The sequence below is a fragment of the Jaculus jaculus genome, chromosome 18 (genome assembly GCF_020740685.1).
Source record: "Jaculus jaculus isolate mJacJac1 chromosome 18, mJacJac1.mat.Y.cur, whole genome shotgun sequence".
Lineage (NCBI taxonomy): Eukaryota > Metazoa > Chordata > Mammalia > Rodentia > Dipodidae > Jaculus > Jaculus jaculus.
The window spans coordinates 3,514,987-3,531,745 of record NC_059119.1 but is presented as its reverse complement, the minus strand read 5'-3'; the positions used below and the strand labels follow the sequence as shown (position 1 = coordinate 3,531,745).

Here is a 16,759-nt window from a genome sequence, read left to right as displayed (position 1 = left end):
TGGCAGGAGAAATGAACAATGGGGAGAGGGTTAGTCTAACCTGCCCTGGGAAGAAGAAAGCTGGTGGGCGGAGCTTTCCCTTCCCCATCCCTCCAGTGGAAGGGGCCACCTTGGTGAGCTCATCACTCCCTGCTTTGCAGAGGCTCTGGGGAGGGCCTGCTGTGGGAGTACAAGTCCCAGTCCTGGTACTGTGTCCTAGGCACTAGCCTAGGCCTGAAAAAAATAGATTCCCCACTCGCCCTTCGTGAGCTCATTCACAGCTCTGTTGTCCAGGCTGGGCTCTTCCTCCTGGGGACTGGAATAACAACACCTAGGACACATCAGGCCTGATACAGCCAGCTCTCCTTTCGAGGGTTTTTTTTTTTTTTTTTTTTTTGACTAGACAATTGAAAAAAAAAATACATAAAACCCAGCAGCTGTCTTCCCTTCCCCCTTCTCCCTCCCTTCCTGCTTTTTCTGGGCGAGGGATGGCTCTGGGCAAGCCTGCATCCCTGGTGGGGGGAGGTAGCTCTGTACACTGAATAGGAGCCTCGCGGGAGTAAGTCCGCCCCGGCTGTTGGTGTTGGGCAGCCACAGTGGAGCATCCAGCCTGTGGGCCCGGGATGCGCCTCGGCTCTCGCTGTCACTAGTGGTCCAGCTCCCGCCCCGCCCCGCTGCGCCCCGCCCCGCCGGGTGCCCGAGCCTCGCGGGCTGCTGGGCATTGTGGTTCGCGCTTTGCCCGCGCGGCTGGGCCCTGCTGGGGGTGTCGTTACGAGCATGTGCAGACAGCAGCCCAAGGTAGAGCTAGCGTGAGGTGCCGGGCCAGCCCAGAGACTTGCCTTGCAATGCCATGTTTGTGTGTGTGCTGTAACTCCCGGAGAGCGAGCTGCGAGACAGCCGGCTCCCCCGCCGGGCTCGGCTAATGTTCTCTTGTTTCTGTTTCAGCCTCCAGGAGAGTACCTTCAGCAGCGCCGCCTTAACCGAGTAAGTGATTCTCGCATTCCGATCTGCCAGGCATGCTGTCCTCCCCAAGCAGCCACGGTGAAGATGAGCCGCCTTCCTCAGCCTCTGCCTGGATAGACGCTTTGTCTCCTGGAACCAGGGGCTGCAGAGCTGGGGCGGGGGAGGGGGGCGCACAGACCTTTTACAGGTTGCAATCAGGGAGGTACTAAACGCAACCATTGCTGGAGATGGCTAGTGCGTGCCCAATGTGCATCTTGGAGCTTAGATTTTTTTTTTTTTAATCTATCTGACATGTCAGAAAGGGAGCCTGGTTGTATTTTGCTAACATTAGTGTCGGGTTTCATGGAGTGCACGCTGTATACATTTACCACTAATGGGTGTGAAATGACTTGAGTTTAATATCAGCATGTATAAACAAGCTCAACTTGGCCACGTTCTCTTGTATGTATGGATTTTTAAGACACCGTGGAGCAAACTTTTCTAGGTGCCCCTTGTGATTTTTGGCTTCACATCTCAAAGATGTGACTGTAGGGTACTGAGCCACTTGGTCCTATGTGCTGCAGCTGTCCATTAGGGAGCTGATACCATTTAAAAGTGAAGTGAAGGAGTGCAGAATTTTTTATTCCAAGCGTCAGATACAGTATTGCTTTCATTAGATATCTGTAGGGCATTGTATCTTTTTTATTCTTATCCATTCTTTAATGTTTTCCTAATATACTCTAATGTCAACAATTACATGATGACATCTTTTCTGGTACTATATATATCTAATCTATATGTACATATATGTATAAACTACATATGCTTCGTCTAGTCATTTATTTATTGTAGGCAAATTCATATTTGCTCCTGGGACCTGTGGGCAAACAAGTCACTGAAAAGCTTTCCAGGGGGAAAAAAAAAGATGAGTACAAAGTTATATACTCAACTACGATAAAAAAACAAATAACAAATTATGAGTTTAAGACATAAACCCCAAGGAACTTGGGCTGTTTGCTAAAGTTCCCTAAAACAGCAAGTAAATGCAAACTATCATTTTGGTTTTTAGGTCTCACACTTGCAATTACTGATGAGAGGGTTAAGAGTCTAGAGTACAGCATAGGCCCTGTTTCCTACAGGCTTTTGCTTCTTTGTGTGGACTGCTAACATCCCAGCATTTAGTTTTGATCTCATTTCATTTGACACTGTAGAAAAAAAAAACCCCAGGATGCCTTTAGAAAAAGCTATATGACATGGCCTTTGGCACCTGCATTCTGTTAATGAGATTCTGCTCTGGCTTGGCTTTCATACAAGGATAAGAGAAGATGAGGCATGGATTTCCATAGGTACCCCTCTTTTCCTTGCTGGGCTTCCAAGTACCATGTGATTTGTGGGCCCATCATTCTGAAACCATGAGTCTGAATCCCCACTACCCGCCTCGGGCCCAGCAGCTTCAGGATGAACACTTGGCTTCATATTTCATATGACTGTTTTTGCTTGGTGAGGATTTTATGTCTGAGTGCTGGAGAGATTGTAATGTCTGGTCTTTGGACATGCCCCAAGGAGTTCTGATTGCATAAGATCACGTTGTTACTTTCAGACAAGTGACAGCAGTTTATTTTTAAAGGCTCTGTGTGATATTGGGAAGCCATCTGGCTAATATAAGAATCTAAGGGGACTTATTGAAAACATACTAGAAACTTCATAGGTGTGACACAGCACAGACTAGGACCATATAAAAGTAGTAATTGGTCAGACATGACATTTTTACCTCACCCTCTCAGTCATATGAACCTGCCCTTTGGATCTCTAGACATGATCCCTCAGCCACAGGACCATATCTGGGGACATAGATGTAGTGGTCCCCTGGATGTGATTGGGTGAGACTTTGGTCTGCCCAAGGAGGCACTCTCCTTTCTTCCAAGTTTCAGAAACAGGAAAAGTTCTTCTTTTTCCTGTCCTGACCCAGCTCTAGACCCTCCAACTCACACGGTGGACATGTGCCTGGAGTTGCTTGCTTTCAGATGAAGACATATGGTTGTGACCCTTATTAAGGTGGAAATGAAGAAAGCTATGCTGAGGCTGGGGAGACGGCTCGGTCAGTAAAGTGTTTGCTTCACAAGCATGATACCCAGAACCCACATGAACACATGGCGGCACATACTTTTGATCCTAGTGCTGGGCTGTAGGGACAGGTGGCTCTCTGGAGCTCTTTATCCAGCCAGTCTAGCTCTATGCTAAGAATGGGAGAACCTTTTACAAGAAGAAGTGAACTGTGTCTTTGAGGAATGACACCTGATAGTCCTGGTCCCTAGCCTGCACACACATACACACATACCTATATGCCAATTGGCACACATGTGCATCCATGTACTGTACTCACGGACATGGATACATGCATGCATACCATACACACACACACACACACAAAACAGTTGTCATTAATACTTGAATACAAATTTTTTTATCAGCTGCCTAATCTGAAAGGGTGCTATTTGGCCAGCCATGGGTCTTCAAAGTGTCAAAGGATGTGAAATATGAATAGGGAGAGACTCATAGGCATATTTCACTCTCTTCTTGGGTTTTTCCAGCCTCAGCATTGTCTGTAGAGCCCTGGATAAATTTAACTTGTTTTCTCTCCAAATTCTCCCATCATCAGCACAGCCTTGGCCTTTCCTTCTGTACTGCTGCATCTTTTCATCTTTTGTTTTTCCATGATAACATCCTATGTTGTCCTACTTGAAACGATGCCCAGCTTGCAAAAATTCTAACTAGCAATTCTCTAACATATTGGTTCTTAAACTGAACTGATGGCCACTATGAATGAGGGAAGCAGATTGGAGCTTGTGAGAAAGTATACACTCTCAGGTGACCTGAGAACCCAGGATGGATAAGGGGGTTGAAGTGAGCCCAGAGCTGGCTTGGGTTTTAAAGCCCTTTAGGTGAAAACATTTTAGAGGCTCACTAGTTAAGTGGGAGGGGAGTATAGTATGATCCTTTGCCTTCCATCCAATGAGAGCTGTGTGGGGCTGAGGTGTAGGGTGGGGCTGAGGCTGCTCATTTGAATCAGCAGGTGTTTCTGGAGTCATACTTTGAGATAGCCCCCTGGCGGTGCTCCTACCTAACTTTGCCTTCAGGGGCATGGTACCAAGGATGAAGGGAAACCTCTTTCTAGCACAACTGTGTTTGACCTGCCAAGTCACTCTTCCTGCTTCATCAGAAAAGAGCACTTCTCATGGGCACATCTTTTACTCCCATCTTTCAAAGCAATGTCCTTCTTATACTCTGATCAGCCTCAGGGAATACAAACTAAAGAGGTCACATGTCTGCTGCCTCGTGGGCTTGGCATGATGGAGTGTAAACAAACCAGGTGCTATTGTGTTAGGCCTTGACTCCTGAGCAGGGACTCGGCCCCCATGTAACAATGATCATCACCTCCCAGCACTGTCAGGCTGGACTGAGAAGATGCACAGAGCATGTGGTCTATGAACTAACTGCTACACGCCTTTCTCTTGTGGGTATTTGACAGAAGGAGCAAAAGTCACATGTGGAAAGTCACAGCTCCTAGCTTTTCACAAAGAAATGATTGCAAAGACAAATTGTCTGTAGATTGAGTGGGTGACCTCAAATGTTGACCCTTTCTGTGCTGACATTTTCTACTGTTTGTCTAGATTCACTAGTGGGGAAAAAAATGCCAATTGTTGGCTACCATGTAAAGACCCACAAGTGTATCTAAGATTTGATAAACATTGCATTAACATGCCCAGCTTTGAGTCTCTAAGAGTTAGGTCAGTAAAGAGATTGTTCTTTAAATTCCTCTGTGGTGCTAAGACGTTGGAAAAGAATACCACACATAGGACTGCTGGCCACTTGGTCAGAGATGACAGTTTTCCAAAAATAAGCTATGGACAAGGCTCCAGTTTCATAACTGGACTAGTATCATGCATTTGCAGGGAAGGATATAAAGGGGATGGCAATCGAGTACAAGTGACAGTCATTATTAAAGTAACTGAGAACTCCACCAGACTCCAAGAGCTGATCTGTGCTTTGAAAGCCAGAAACGGGTCTATTTCCATTGCTGGACCTGGAATAAAATGTTCATGTTTCCTTGAGTGGTAATTGGAATTGTTCAGGAGGTATTAAAATTGGATCTGCTAATTTGGTCCAGCCTGATGCCTCACAAGGCATCTGTAACCTTGTATGTTTTGGTGATGAGTTTCTATTTTTAACTTGTACGTTGAGGGGAAAGATTAATAGATGAAAGAACAGGGAAGAAATACGTTCTTCCCAAATCACCAAGCACTCAGTATTGTTGAGCTGTAGAGATAGATCTTGGGTTAAGATCTACCCAAGAAGATCTGTAGAAGCAAGAATTTCAGATTTCTGTTTTTTGCAGATTTGAGCTTCAGAGATAGATCTTGGGTTACAATCCACCCAAGAAGGACCTTCGAAGCAAGAATTTCAGATTACTGTTTGTTTTGTGGACTTTTATTCTACTTTACTTTTGACATTGTTGATATGACCAAGTCCACATTATTGTGGTTGGAGCATTAGTGCCATCTCAACATGCTTGACTCACAAATTAGAGGACCCAGGTTCAATTCCCAGAACCCGCAGGTGTGGTGCATTTGTAATCCCAGTGCTGGGGAGGCAGAGACAGGCAGATTCCTGGACTCATGGACCAGACATCTACCCTAATTAGGTTTGGCCCCAGGTCAGTTAGAGACCCTGTTTCAACAAGATACAGACAGTACACCTAAAGATGGTACCTGAGGTCATCCCTCTGGCCTCAAATACATGTGACCTGTGCAACACACAACAAAGCCCACATGATCGGTCAGGATGCTGTTGCTGATGGAGTAGAATTATATACCTTGGAATTTACTTGTTTTCCAGGAAGGACAGAATGTGTGATTAGCAGTCAAAAATATAAAAGAGTAAATAAGCTTAGATTGTTCAGTTAAAAGAAGTATTCCATTAAGTCAGCTGGTTTTATTGCCAGAGTGAACAAAATAGTCTGGTAGATAAAGAGGGTGAGAGTCTGTAGGTGGTCTTTGTTAAACTCACTACAAAAGCCATAATTTAAGAAGAAATTGTAAGAGAAGAGAGTGGGAGCTTTTGTCAGTTCATTTGTGGGCAAATTATACCCCATTTTCAGAGTATAATTTTTTTATAGTGTTAAGCTCTTTCATATAGTACAATGCTGTATGATGCTTATGTATATAGATATTTGTTTTATTTTTATCTACTAGTTATGCTAAAATTTCAGAGCAGGACCCAGATATTTTTGAATGTTTGCATCCTTTAGAAGCAATGCTACACAAAGTATAGGTATTGTCTAACTTGTCTGCCTCAAGCAGAGAACAGAAGGAGGGTGTGAGCATTTAGTAACTTTAAAAGGGATCTGAAATATCTGTGACATATGTACAAAGGTGTTTGTCCTCAGTGGACTGGACATTGAAACAAAGCAAACAACAGACAAAACAAAAACAAGTCAATGATTAACTCTGCAAAATGCAAGACCTACAAGTTCAGAACATGATCCAGTGTGGGTATCCAATCCCTGATTCAGTGGTGGCATACAGTCCCTGATCTAGTGCTGGGATCCAGCCCCTGATCCAGTGGTGGGGTCCAGTCTCTGATCCAGTGCTGGTATCTAGTCCTTGATCCAGTGCTGAGTTCTAGTCCCTGATTCAGTGGTGACATACAGTTCCTGATCCAGTGGTGGGGTTCAGTCTCTGATACAGTGCTGGTATCCAGTCCCTGATCCAGTGCTGGGATCTAGTCCCTGATTCAGTGGTGGGATGCAGTCCCTGATCCAGTGCTGGGATGCAGTGGATGCTCAGTGAACATTTGTTGCTTCATTTGATGAATTTTTTAGTTATTCTGCTGAGGGAGCTGTTAGTCTCTTAATTCAAATGTTTTTTTTTTAATTTTTTTTGCTTTTTTTTCTTTTTCTTTTTTAATTTTTATTAGCATTTTCCATGATTATAATTCCCTCCCTTCCCCCATGTTTTTTTAATTTTTTTGTTTTATGTTTTTTTAATTTGAGAGTGACAGACAGAGAGAGAAAGAGGCAGATAGAGAGAGAGAGAGAGAGAGAGAGAGAGAGAGAGAGAGAGAGAGAGAGAATGGGTGTGCCAGGGTCTCCAGCCACTGCAAACGAACTCCAGACGTGTGCAACCTCTTGTGCATCTGGCTTATGTGGGGCCTGGGAAATGGAGCCTCGAAACAGCATCCTTAGGCTTCACAGGCAAGCGCTTAACCACTAAGCCACTTCTCCAGCCCTTATTTCAAGTGTTTTTTGGTGGTCAAGTCTGACACAGCACTGTGCTTGCCTCTGTCGCAGTGTGTCTGGAGAAAAAAGCAGCACAGTTATTTTCCTTAGTACAGTTACTTGTATGGCTATTTCACAGACTAAGTAACTAAATAAAGTATCCCAGAGTCACAGAGGACATAGAACCTCAGCATGAAAGTCAACATTTATGCACTAAGGTTACCCTGGTAATGTGGTGTGTGTGTGTGTGTGTGTGTGTGTTTTCCTGGATGAAGCTGGTACAACCTGACCTGGGCAATGAAAAGATGGGTTGGAATGAAGGATGGAAAAATGTGTTCCAGGCTGGGTGGTGAGAATGGCTGAGAACAGAAACAAAGGCTTCCTCCTATAGCACCAAGAGAGCATGGCCCTGCTCCAGAGTCCCCCAGGCAGTGTTGAGGCACTGGAGAATTATTTTTAATATGCAAGAACCAAGGCTTTTTCACAAGGTTAATTGAGAAGTCTTGTGAGAAAGGAAAAAAAGGTTATTAAAGTCCAAGGCCAATGGGGTAAGCAAAAAATTTCTGGCATGGCTTGGGACTGACTAGTTGATGCAGAGAGAAGGTGAAGAGGCCAGCTTAGAATCTCCTTGAGCCAACAACAGCCCATCCTCCTTATTGCCTGTGGTAGTTAGAATGTGTGCCCCCCATAGCTCAGGTGTCTTATTAAAGCTTGTAACTTGGGTCCAGCCACTTGGCCAGAGGAGATGTCGCTGGGAGTGAACCTGAATTCCAGCCCAAAAGTATGCAGAGAGGCTTGAACTCTGCCAGGGTTTGTGCTGTTTGCTGCCTGTTTGTGATCGCTGCTTTTGGTTTTTGCTGTCTGTTTGTTTGTTTCTCTCTGCTTGGATGTATGGAAGCAGCTTCTTCTGCCACCGATGGACCTTCCCCCTGGATCTGTAACCTAAAATGAATCCCTTCCCCTCAACTGTGCCTAGCTTGGATGTTCATCCCAGCAATGTGAAGCTGTCTAGAACAGTGCCCAATGTCACTGTGCTGTGAGCACCTGTGTTGATGGAGTCACATTTACTTAGATGTCTATATCACAGAGGAGTTGAAAAGTAGTCACATCGCCGGGCATGGTGGCACACACCTTTAATCTCAGCACTCAGGAGGCAGAGGTAGGAGGATCATCGTGAGTTTGAGGCTATCCTGAAACTACATAGTGAGTTCCAGGTCAGCCCAGGCTAGTGTGAAACCCTACCTCGAAAAACCAAAAAAGAAAAAAAAAGAAAAGTAGTCACATCTGCTCTGAGTTTATAAGATCTGCAGTGTTAGTTTTATCACATGGGAGATACATTGGGAATCAGAGCTGGGTTTTTTTTTTTTTTGAGAGTGTTGAGGTTTGTTATGTTTTATAATTTACTAAGCTAATCTTGACATCATTGTAGATGACAGAAAGTAAGATCTTATATGCTTTTATCCTTTACCCCCAGGTGTGACGAAGATACAGTCTCTCTACATGAATGCCAGCCTGATTGTTCCAGTCTCAGGTATGACCCACTGCTGCTTACTTCTTATTTGTGAGTGACAGAAGCCATTTTGGTTTGGTGCCTTTTACAAATGGAAATTATTGGTTTTCATTCTTCATTTCCTCTCCTACATTTTCATCTCTTGAGGGGAATTCCGTCTTTTCCACTTCTGAACACCCCCTCAGTACCTAGGACAGTGTCTTGCATATGGGAATTTCCCTGTTAAATTCCTGTGACATTAAGTAGTGTTCACATCACACACCTTTAGGAAGAGGTTCTGAATGACTCCATGATACTGAGTATTGGCTATGGTCTTGTCCATCAAGTGTGTCTCAATGATAGTAGCAAAACTTTTCTGGTTGATCATTGCTTCATTTACCTTGCTCCAAGAACTTCCATGTATGCCGTGGACTGGCAAAGCCGAGACCACCAGTCCAAGGGAAAACAGGGCCTTGGGAGGTGGGCAAGGAGTCAGCAAAGTGACAAACAGACACACACACACAAGGTTGATGTATCTGAGTGTATTTTTCTGAAGTAGAGCATCAGGTTATATACAATTCTGGCTGCATAAGCTTAGCCTTTGTTTATTTAAGCGGTACAATTTCTATCAATGGCCTGTTCCAGGAGAGGCACAACTACATTGAGTAAAGATTATAATCACAAATTTAATAGTTAATATCTCACAAAAATCAGTGTTAGACAGTCAGTGGTTACAAATGACGTTTGGTTTTTAACCTGCTTCAAGCATCAAGTATTTTTAACAAAAGTTCTAACAGGGCGACTTCATAATTCTAATATATTTTCTTCCTTGAGCCATGCCATAAAAATGTAAACAAGCACGAAGGTGGCCTCAACCTAGAAAGTCTGTCCACAAAAGTTAAAGATTACCAAGAAACATGCTTCCCACCATTGTTTACTAGTGTATCCCCATTCCTATATGCTCCTGTATAAGGTGATGGTTCATCGATTGGTTCTGGTCTTCGGAATTCTGACTATGGTTTGAAACAATAGCAGGGTCTTTGGAGGAAGCGTCACACCATCAGATGACTTAATTTTATGGAAACTTGTTCCATATCTAATTTTTACTAAATTGTGAAAGAACAGCATGGTGCTGTCATATGTCAGGAACAGAACAGTAGTGATGAAGAAAACAGCTATTAGAGAGCAGCAAAAGGCACTACAAGCCTGGAGAATGCACATCCTTCCTTAAAGCTTTCACCTCGGCCTGGTGAACAAGTCACGCAGACTCCACTGGAGTTGTTGTGGCACATGTATATTTTATTATTAAATCTAAATGATTGAAAGGAAAATGATATTTTCCTAGTCACCCTGTAGATAGAGAAACCAAAGCTCTGAGTGATTAACTTTGTCCTAGATAGCACAGCAGGGGACAGGGTTTGTACACACAGCCCATCTAACTCTACTGTTCAGTTATTGGATGGAATTTTTGGGAGCCTATTTCTTAAAAAATTGTTTATTTGAATGTGTGCATGTGTGTGTGTGTGTACATGCACACACTCAGACACCCTAGGGCCACTTGTTTTGCTATGAGCACCAGATACTTGCACCACTTTCAACTTGTTGCATCTGGCTTCCACAGCTGGCTTGAGAATTGGACCTGGGCCAGTAGACTTTGTCAGCAAGTGCCTTTAACGACTAATCCATTTCCCAAGCTCCTTTGTAGGATTCAATTAAGGGTTGGAACTGAGAAAATCAAACCAAGATAACAAGACTTTTCTTTAGAGGGACTAAGACTAAGACAACCTGATGTCTCCCCTTGCCCCAGCAGAAAGATCATCTTACTAGAGAGCCAGAAGAAGGGAGGGAGGAGATCAGGTCAGCAGTGTGGGGCCCTTAGAGCCAGGGACTGGGAAGAAGCACAGGGTGATGGCAACTAAAACTCTAGGAATAAAGGCCAGATTTCATGGGGTCATAGATATCCCATCTAAATCCCATCTGTAACCCATTTGATTGTGTTCATGGTGTTTGCTCTAAGTTTAGCAATAGGAAAAATACAATGCATATAGCAAATGACTTTCGTTAAGAACTTTACCATGCCAGCCTTTTTGAAAAAGTTGAGACTGGAGGGCAGTGGGTATACTGTATTGATTGTTGGGTAAAAAAAAATACATGTGTGGGCTGGAGAGATTGCTTAGTGGTTAAGGCCCTTGCCTGCGAAACTCAAGGACCCATGTTTGACTCTCCAGATCCCACATAAACCAGACACATAAGGGTGAGGCAAGTGCAAGGTCACTCAAGACTACAAGGTGGTACAATCATCTGGAGTTTGGTTTTAGTGGCTGAAGCCCTAGCCATCCCAATTCTCTCTCTCTTTCTCCAAAACTAAAAAAATAAAATAAAAATGATGTGTGCACATACTTACAATGATAAAAATCTTACAGTCACACACAGGTATTGGAAGGGAGGGTAGAGTGATAGAAAGAATGAAATACACATTTCTTAAATTCTTGGTCCTATAAAGTTATATAGGCCCCTAGATAGTGAACACTGCTTTCTTACACAGGTTAATTCTGTTTTCCTCTTGCAGAGATGAAAACAACAAAGAGAACTTCCCATACACAGGAGCTTGTGTAGCGGAGCTCCTACTGCCCTCTTGTGAAGCCCAGCAGCATGTAGAGCAGACCCTGCTGGTAGACAGAGTGCTACGACCCAGCATGGGCAACTTCAAATCCCGCAAGCCTAAATCCATCCTGAGAGCCGAGAGTGGCCACAACCATGGAGACAGCCAGGTACCACTCAGCTGCTCAGACCTTGGCAACAACGAGGCTTCCTGGGCTCTAGAGGGCATAGCCCAGCCTGGCAGGGTGAGGCATCACTACAAGGGTGATGATGGCCAGAGAGGCCTGCATGGTTGCCTTAGAAAGTGGCTGACATAGGCAAGCTAATCATTTCATGCTTTTTCAAACTGCCTTTCTTAGATGGACTTTGAAGGAGAAGTTGTGGTCTTTAAGAGAATGTCTGTGTTCCTTCATGCATGATGCTCTGGGCCTTGACTCAGACTTGGGATTCTGCTTAGGAAAATTGGAAGTCTCACTTTGACTTGAAGCCATTCTCCATAGGTTCTGTTTGGTGGCTTTGAATTAACAGATGAGCATGTATTTATATATGGGTTTTGGTTCTCTTAGGTCAAGAAAGACAAATGTGAATGAATATACCATCTTTCCAATTAAGTTCATGATAATATATGTGTGGGTGTGATATATACATACATACATATATATATATGTATATATATATATATATATGTATATATATATTTACTATACATAATATATACTTGTATACATATGAATATTTGGAAATGGTCTTCCTATGTGGCCTAGGCTAACCTTGAATTTGCTATCCTCCTGCTTTAGCCTTCTGAGGGCTGGAGGGGCAGGTGTGCAACACCACCACCACACCTGCCTTCCTCATAGTTTATAACTTATTGTTTTCTAGTTCTCTAGAAATATAGCAAAGAAAAGTGATCTTTTATTAGAAATTAAAAAGTTCCTCATAGTTCATGATTCTTTTAAAAGAGATTAAGCAAATGCAATCTACCAGGATCTTACTAGGAAGGATTATTCCCAGCACTAAGATTATACTTATAATGTACCTAAAGTCACCTTTGGAACATAATTGTTGCATAAATGTTAGCTTTGCTTGTTAGTTAACATTTCTATGTTAACTTTAAAAATAATGCAGGAGGCTATATGTGTCTTAGGTTAAGTGTGCCTTGAGTCTGAACAACAGCACCGGCATAGCTTGTTTGATTTTCAAATTTACTATGTACCTTTGTGGTTTTCTCACCTCTCTCCCTTTGTTTTGTGACCTCTTCTTAGCTGATTATTTTGCCCTTTGTGAAAGCTGTGAAGCTGTGTGGAAATTACCTTAAGCTCTTTCTTTGCAGAGAGAGGATTGTAAAATATCATATATTCATATGCCCGACCCCCTGGCTCATACTGATGTCCTGCAGCATTTGTGTGATTAGGAGTGTTGTGCTGGGGATGCAGATTTCCAAAGGGCTGTCTTGAAGTCTGACCACCCAGGGAGCCTCTGACCTTACTACATCTCTTACCAGGGGTCAGTCTGGTAAAAGATGTAGTGAGGCTTCGGGGTGACCAGTCATCTCTCCTTAGAGTGCCCTCTTTCTTGCCATCCTTCAGTCTGTTCTCACAGAAATTATGCAGTTGTTACTTGTAATAAGGTGGCAATGGGGCATATAATTCCCAGTCTGTTGCTAATTTGCTGGAAGGTTAGCAGAAAGCGATGTGCTCACAGAGGCTTTCTTGACAGCAGCTTTGGATTCCTGGACTGAGGGCAAAGCTCCCAGAGAAATTTAAGTCTTCTGGTCAGAGAATTTCTCAATTCTCAAATATAGTACTGCATGCATGAAGTTGGTGGCATAGTCAAATTTTCAATTATATCCTCGTGTAAGGAAGACAGATTCTTATTGAATGTATACAAATGGCCCTGGTGCCATGAAAAAGTAGACACTTGTTTTGAATGTCTGAATTCTGAGGGTTAGTAAGACTCACATACCATTTTTTAAATGTTTCCTCTAGATTTATGTAAATGGCTTGTGTACTAAATCATTGTGGGTTACATATAGGTAAAATAAGAGAGAACTTCCTATTTTTTTCAGAAAATAGAGTAGTCATATGCAAATAAATAACTTTACAAAATCCCCTTGATATAGGTCCTTCCAGTCTATGTAATTAATCCATGTCCCTCTAGGTCTCGGGTTAGACCCATATCATCAAGCCGCCTGCTTCTTAATCCAAGTTCTAAAATCCTGACTCAGCCCTGATATTATCATCAGATGCTGGTACCTGAGGCCTGCCATTCTCTTTGAAGTGTCTGTTGATTAAAATACCTGTCCTTTACCATGAGGACTCCTGGGTTTCTTCATTGTCAGAAACAGCCACTGGCCTAACACTAAGTAAAATCTCAAGCAAACATTGGAAGAAAACAGAACTAGCTGTATATGGCAGAAACTGAAATGGCTGTAACTAATTTATTACCAATAATCTTAAAGTACGAAAAGTCTGAGCATTCTTAATATGAATAATGCCATTTGTTGTGTGCAAAACAAGATAATGAAATCATTTCTCCCAAATTAGAAAGGCTGTCTTGAAGGATAATGAATGAAACTATTTTCAAAGAAGCCAGGGAATACTGCTTCTGACTTTGTAAAATTGCATGAATGTAGTTTTTATACAGAGCAATTCCATAATATACAACATAACAATCCTAAATAACAATACTAAGTATATCAAGTAAAAAGATGCATCAAGTGTGGAGAAGATCCTAGACATTTGTATTTTTATTAAGCTCCATAGACTGTCTGTCTTCCTTTCAGCCAGGTTATAATTGAGAAGATCTATTATACAACCAACATTTTGCCTACAGTGTTATATTTGAGGATGAAGCTCCTTGAGTCTGATAGAACAGACCATTCAAATTTCACTAGGAATGTGACCTCTGATGTGAACCCCTAGCTGGAAGCCAGCGCCTACAGGGTGCTAGATGCAAATGACAGAAGACTGTAGATGAGTTTAAGTAATAACTGCAGCTACCACTGGTAAGATGAAAGCATTGTCCAGTGTCAGGACTTGGAGAAATACAGACAGACTATCTCATAAGGTTTGGATCCCAAGGGAAACGTCATGTTCATAATGTGTGCCATGGCTCTGTTTGTAAGGCTGGATTCATTTATTGTTTTTTTGGGAGCGGGGGGAATCTGAGCATCTGATGCATCTGGGGTCCTGCCTGAACCTTGCTGTCCATATTAAGACTGAGCTGTAACTAGTTTCTTGGGAAATTATCATTCCTCAAAACCATCCATGAAGACCTTATGAGCCCATCTGTATGAGTTTACAGATGACCCTCTGTGTAGCTGAAGAGGACCATTAGAGGAGTTGAGGTACTGCAGCTTCTGGGTTCTCTGTTCATGAAATTTTCATTCAGGATCCCAGAGTTGCTCTTCACTTTGATCCTAATCAGAGTATGGGGATTGGAGGAGTTATTTGTTTACTGTTAAAAGTTCAGCTTAGTACCCTACTTTTATTCTTGTCTTCTAGTCAACTCAGTATTTGCAATTACTAGCTCTCTTTGGGTGCATCAGATCTGATTGTCATTTTGGGACTTTTCTTTACTCTTAGCCCTGACCACATTGGCAAGAGGAAAGGAATCATGAGTAGAGTAGCAGGATTGGAGGTTTCTTGTATGTGTATGAGGGCTGGTTCCAGTTTAAATGATTTTAAGGAAAGAATATTGGGCATATTTACTGATAAAATTCGGGCCCGGAGCCATGAAGACAATGCAAGAATGTCCTCCAATCAGACAACATATTTTTGAGATAAGGAGAGTGTTTATTTGAGCCAGAATCGGTTTTCCTTTCTGCTTGTTTATCCCTTTCTTCCTTAGATAATTGGCTTTGCAGAAGAAATAAATGGCTTAGATGAGGACCACTGAATGACCTGTTTCATGAAAGGTCAGGTTTTAGGGAAACCCTTTCTAAAGTTCATTGATATGTTGAATTTAAAATTAAAGCAGATGTATATCCCCCGCCTACTCAGCATAAAGTCCAGATCCAGTTGGAACCCAGTAACAGCTTACCCACATGTAGAATATCAAATTAGATAGCAAACACTCTTTCCAAGGAGTAGAACTGGCTCAAGGAATAGATTTTGTGCTCAAGTATTTTGTGAAAAATGAAGTGTGTCTGTAGTGAGTGCCTTGCAAGCCACAATATTCATCCTGAAAACATGATGTGGGAAAGATTAGAACTGGATGGCAAAAACAACTTCCTGTGTTAGCTCTCATATCTATCCAGAGGAGATTCATTTCTTAGCACTGGTAAATGCAGTCTCATCTTCCTCACTCCCTGCCATCTGGCATCAGGCTATACCCTGTCCTCCTGTCCTCCTCTCTGGTGACTGTTTTAATAGAATACAGGAAGTAGGAGGCTATCTAGGTTGCTTTTCTACCATGAGCTGTACTGTGATCTCCCTGCTAACTCACTTCCTTGGGGTTGAGCAGCTGTTGGGTCTGGCATATATCAGCATTGTTTCTTCCATTTGGCTGCAGTAGATCTGTAGAGAATCTAGAAAGACATCCTGGTCTGCTAGTGAAAGTTTTCATTTGTCTTTTATGCACAAATCATTTATCTATTCTGCACAGATTTTAAAAAAGCTTTAAATATTTTCAGGTAAAAAAACCTTGTGAAGTATTTTCTATATTTCTCTTTCTAAAGTGTATATTTCTTGTTATATCTGACTGTACATTAAAAGAAAGACAACCGTTGATTCTAGGCCATTGTATCTTCTAAAAGGAACTAAGATACTATTTCCAATAATGGATTTAATTTATGGTTTTTTTGTTTTGTTTTGTTTTGGTTTGGTTTTTTTTTTTTTTTACTTCTTGCAGTATGTCAATAGCATGAGTTTGCTATGATTCTAACAACTGGTCTTAGTCAGATAATTGTTTTGACCATGGGTTTCTGTCATATTGTTTTTCATGTATTCCTATTTCACAGCACCAATGTAGATGTCTGACTTCAGCTTCAGTTGAGGTATGGGTTTTCTGCAAGTTGTCACTGGGCAGAAAGAAAAGTGGCCCTTTTAATTTATGTTATGAGTTTTCCTTCTCTCTCCTAAGACTAAAATGATGGTAATTTGAGGGAATGGGATTCTGAGAAAGGCAGGGTTTTTGAAAGTGAGGCAAGGTTTGGGTTTACTGCTTTCTCTGCTCTATCAGATTCTGACACTCCTCTCTGAATCAACAGCCAATATGTTCTTAAGTGACTAAGCTGATGAAGAGAGGTATTTTTTAAAAAAATACTTTTATTTATTTGCAAGAAGAGAAAGAACAAAGAAAGGGGAGATAGAGACATACAGAGAATGGGCACACCAGGGTTTCCAGCTTCTGCAAACAAACTCCCAAATGCATGTACCACTTTGTGCATCTGGCTTTACTTGGGAACTGGGGAATCAAACCTGAGCCATTAGACTTTTCAGTCAAGTGCCTTAACCTCTGAGCCCCTTAAT

General features: G+C 42.3%; 1 protein-coding gene across 6 annotated transcripts in view; it reads left to right on the top strand.

The window, feature by feature from the left end:
* The first annotated feature begins 677 nt into the window (after nucleotides 1-677).
* Nucleotides 678-16,759, top strand: part of Fam13c (family with sequence similarity 13 member C) — a 105,324-nt gene continuing 89,242 nt past the window's right edge. For 2 of the 6 annotated variants that reach the window (XM_045137216.1, XM_045137212.1), the window contains exons 1-3: nucleotides 807-963; nucleotides 8,673-8,729; nucleotides 11,257-11,458. In XM_045137216.1, the coding sequence (XP_044993151.1) occupies nucleotides 902-963; nucleotides 8,673-8,729; nucleotides 11,257-11,458 (321 nt within the window). In that variant the 5' untranslated portion in view covers nucleotides 807-901. Of the gene's footprint in view, nucleotides 778-806; nucleotides 964-8,672; nucleotides 8,730-11,256; nucleotides 11,534-16,759 lie in introns of those variants that run through there. The other 4 variants (XM_045137211.1, XM_045137210.1, XM_045137214.1 and 1 more) reach the window with 3 other exon arrangements.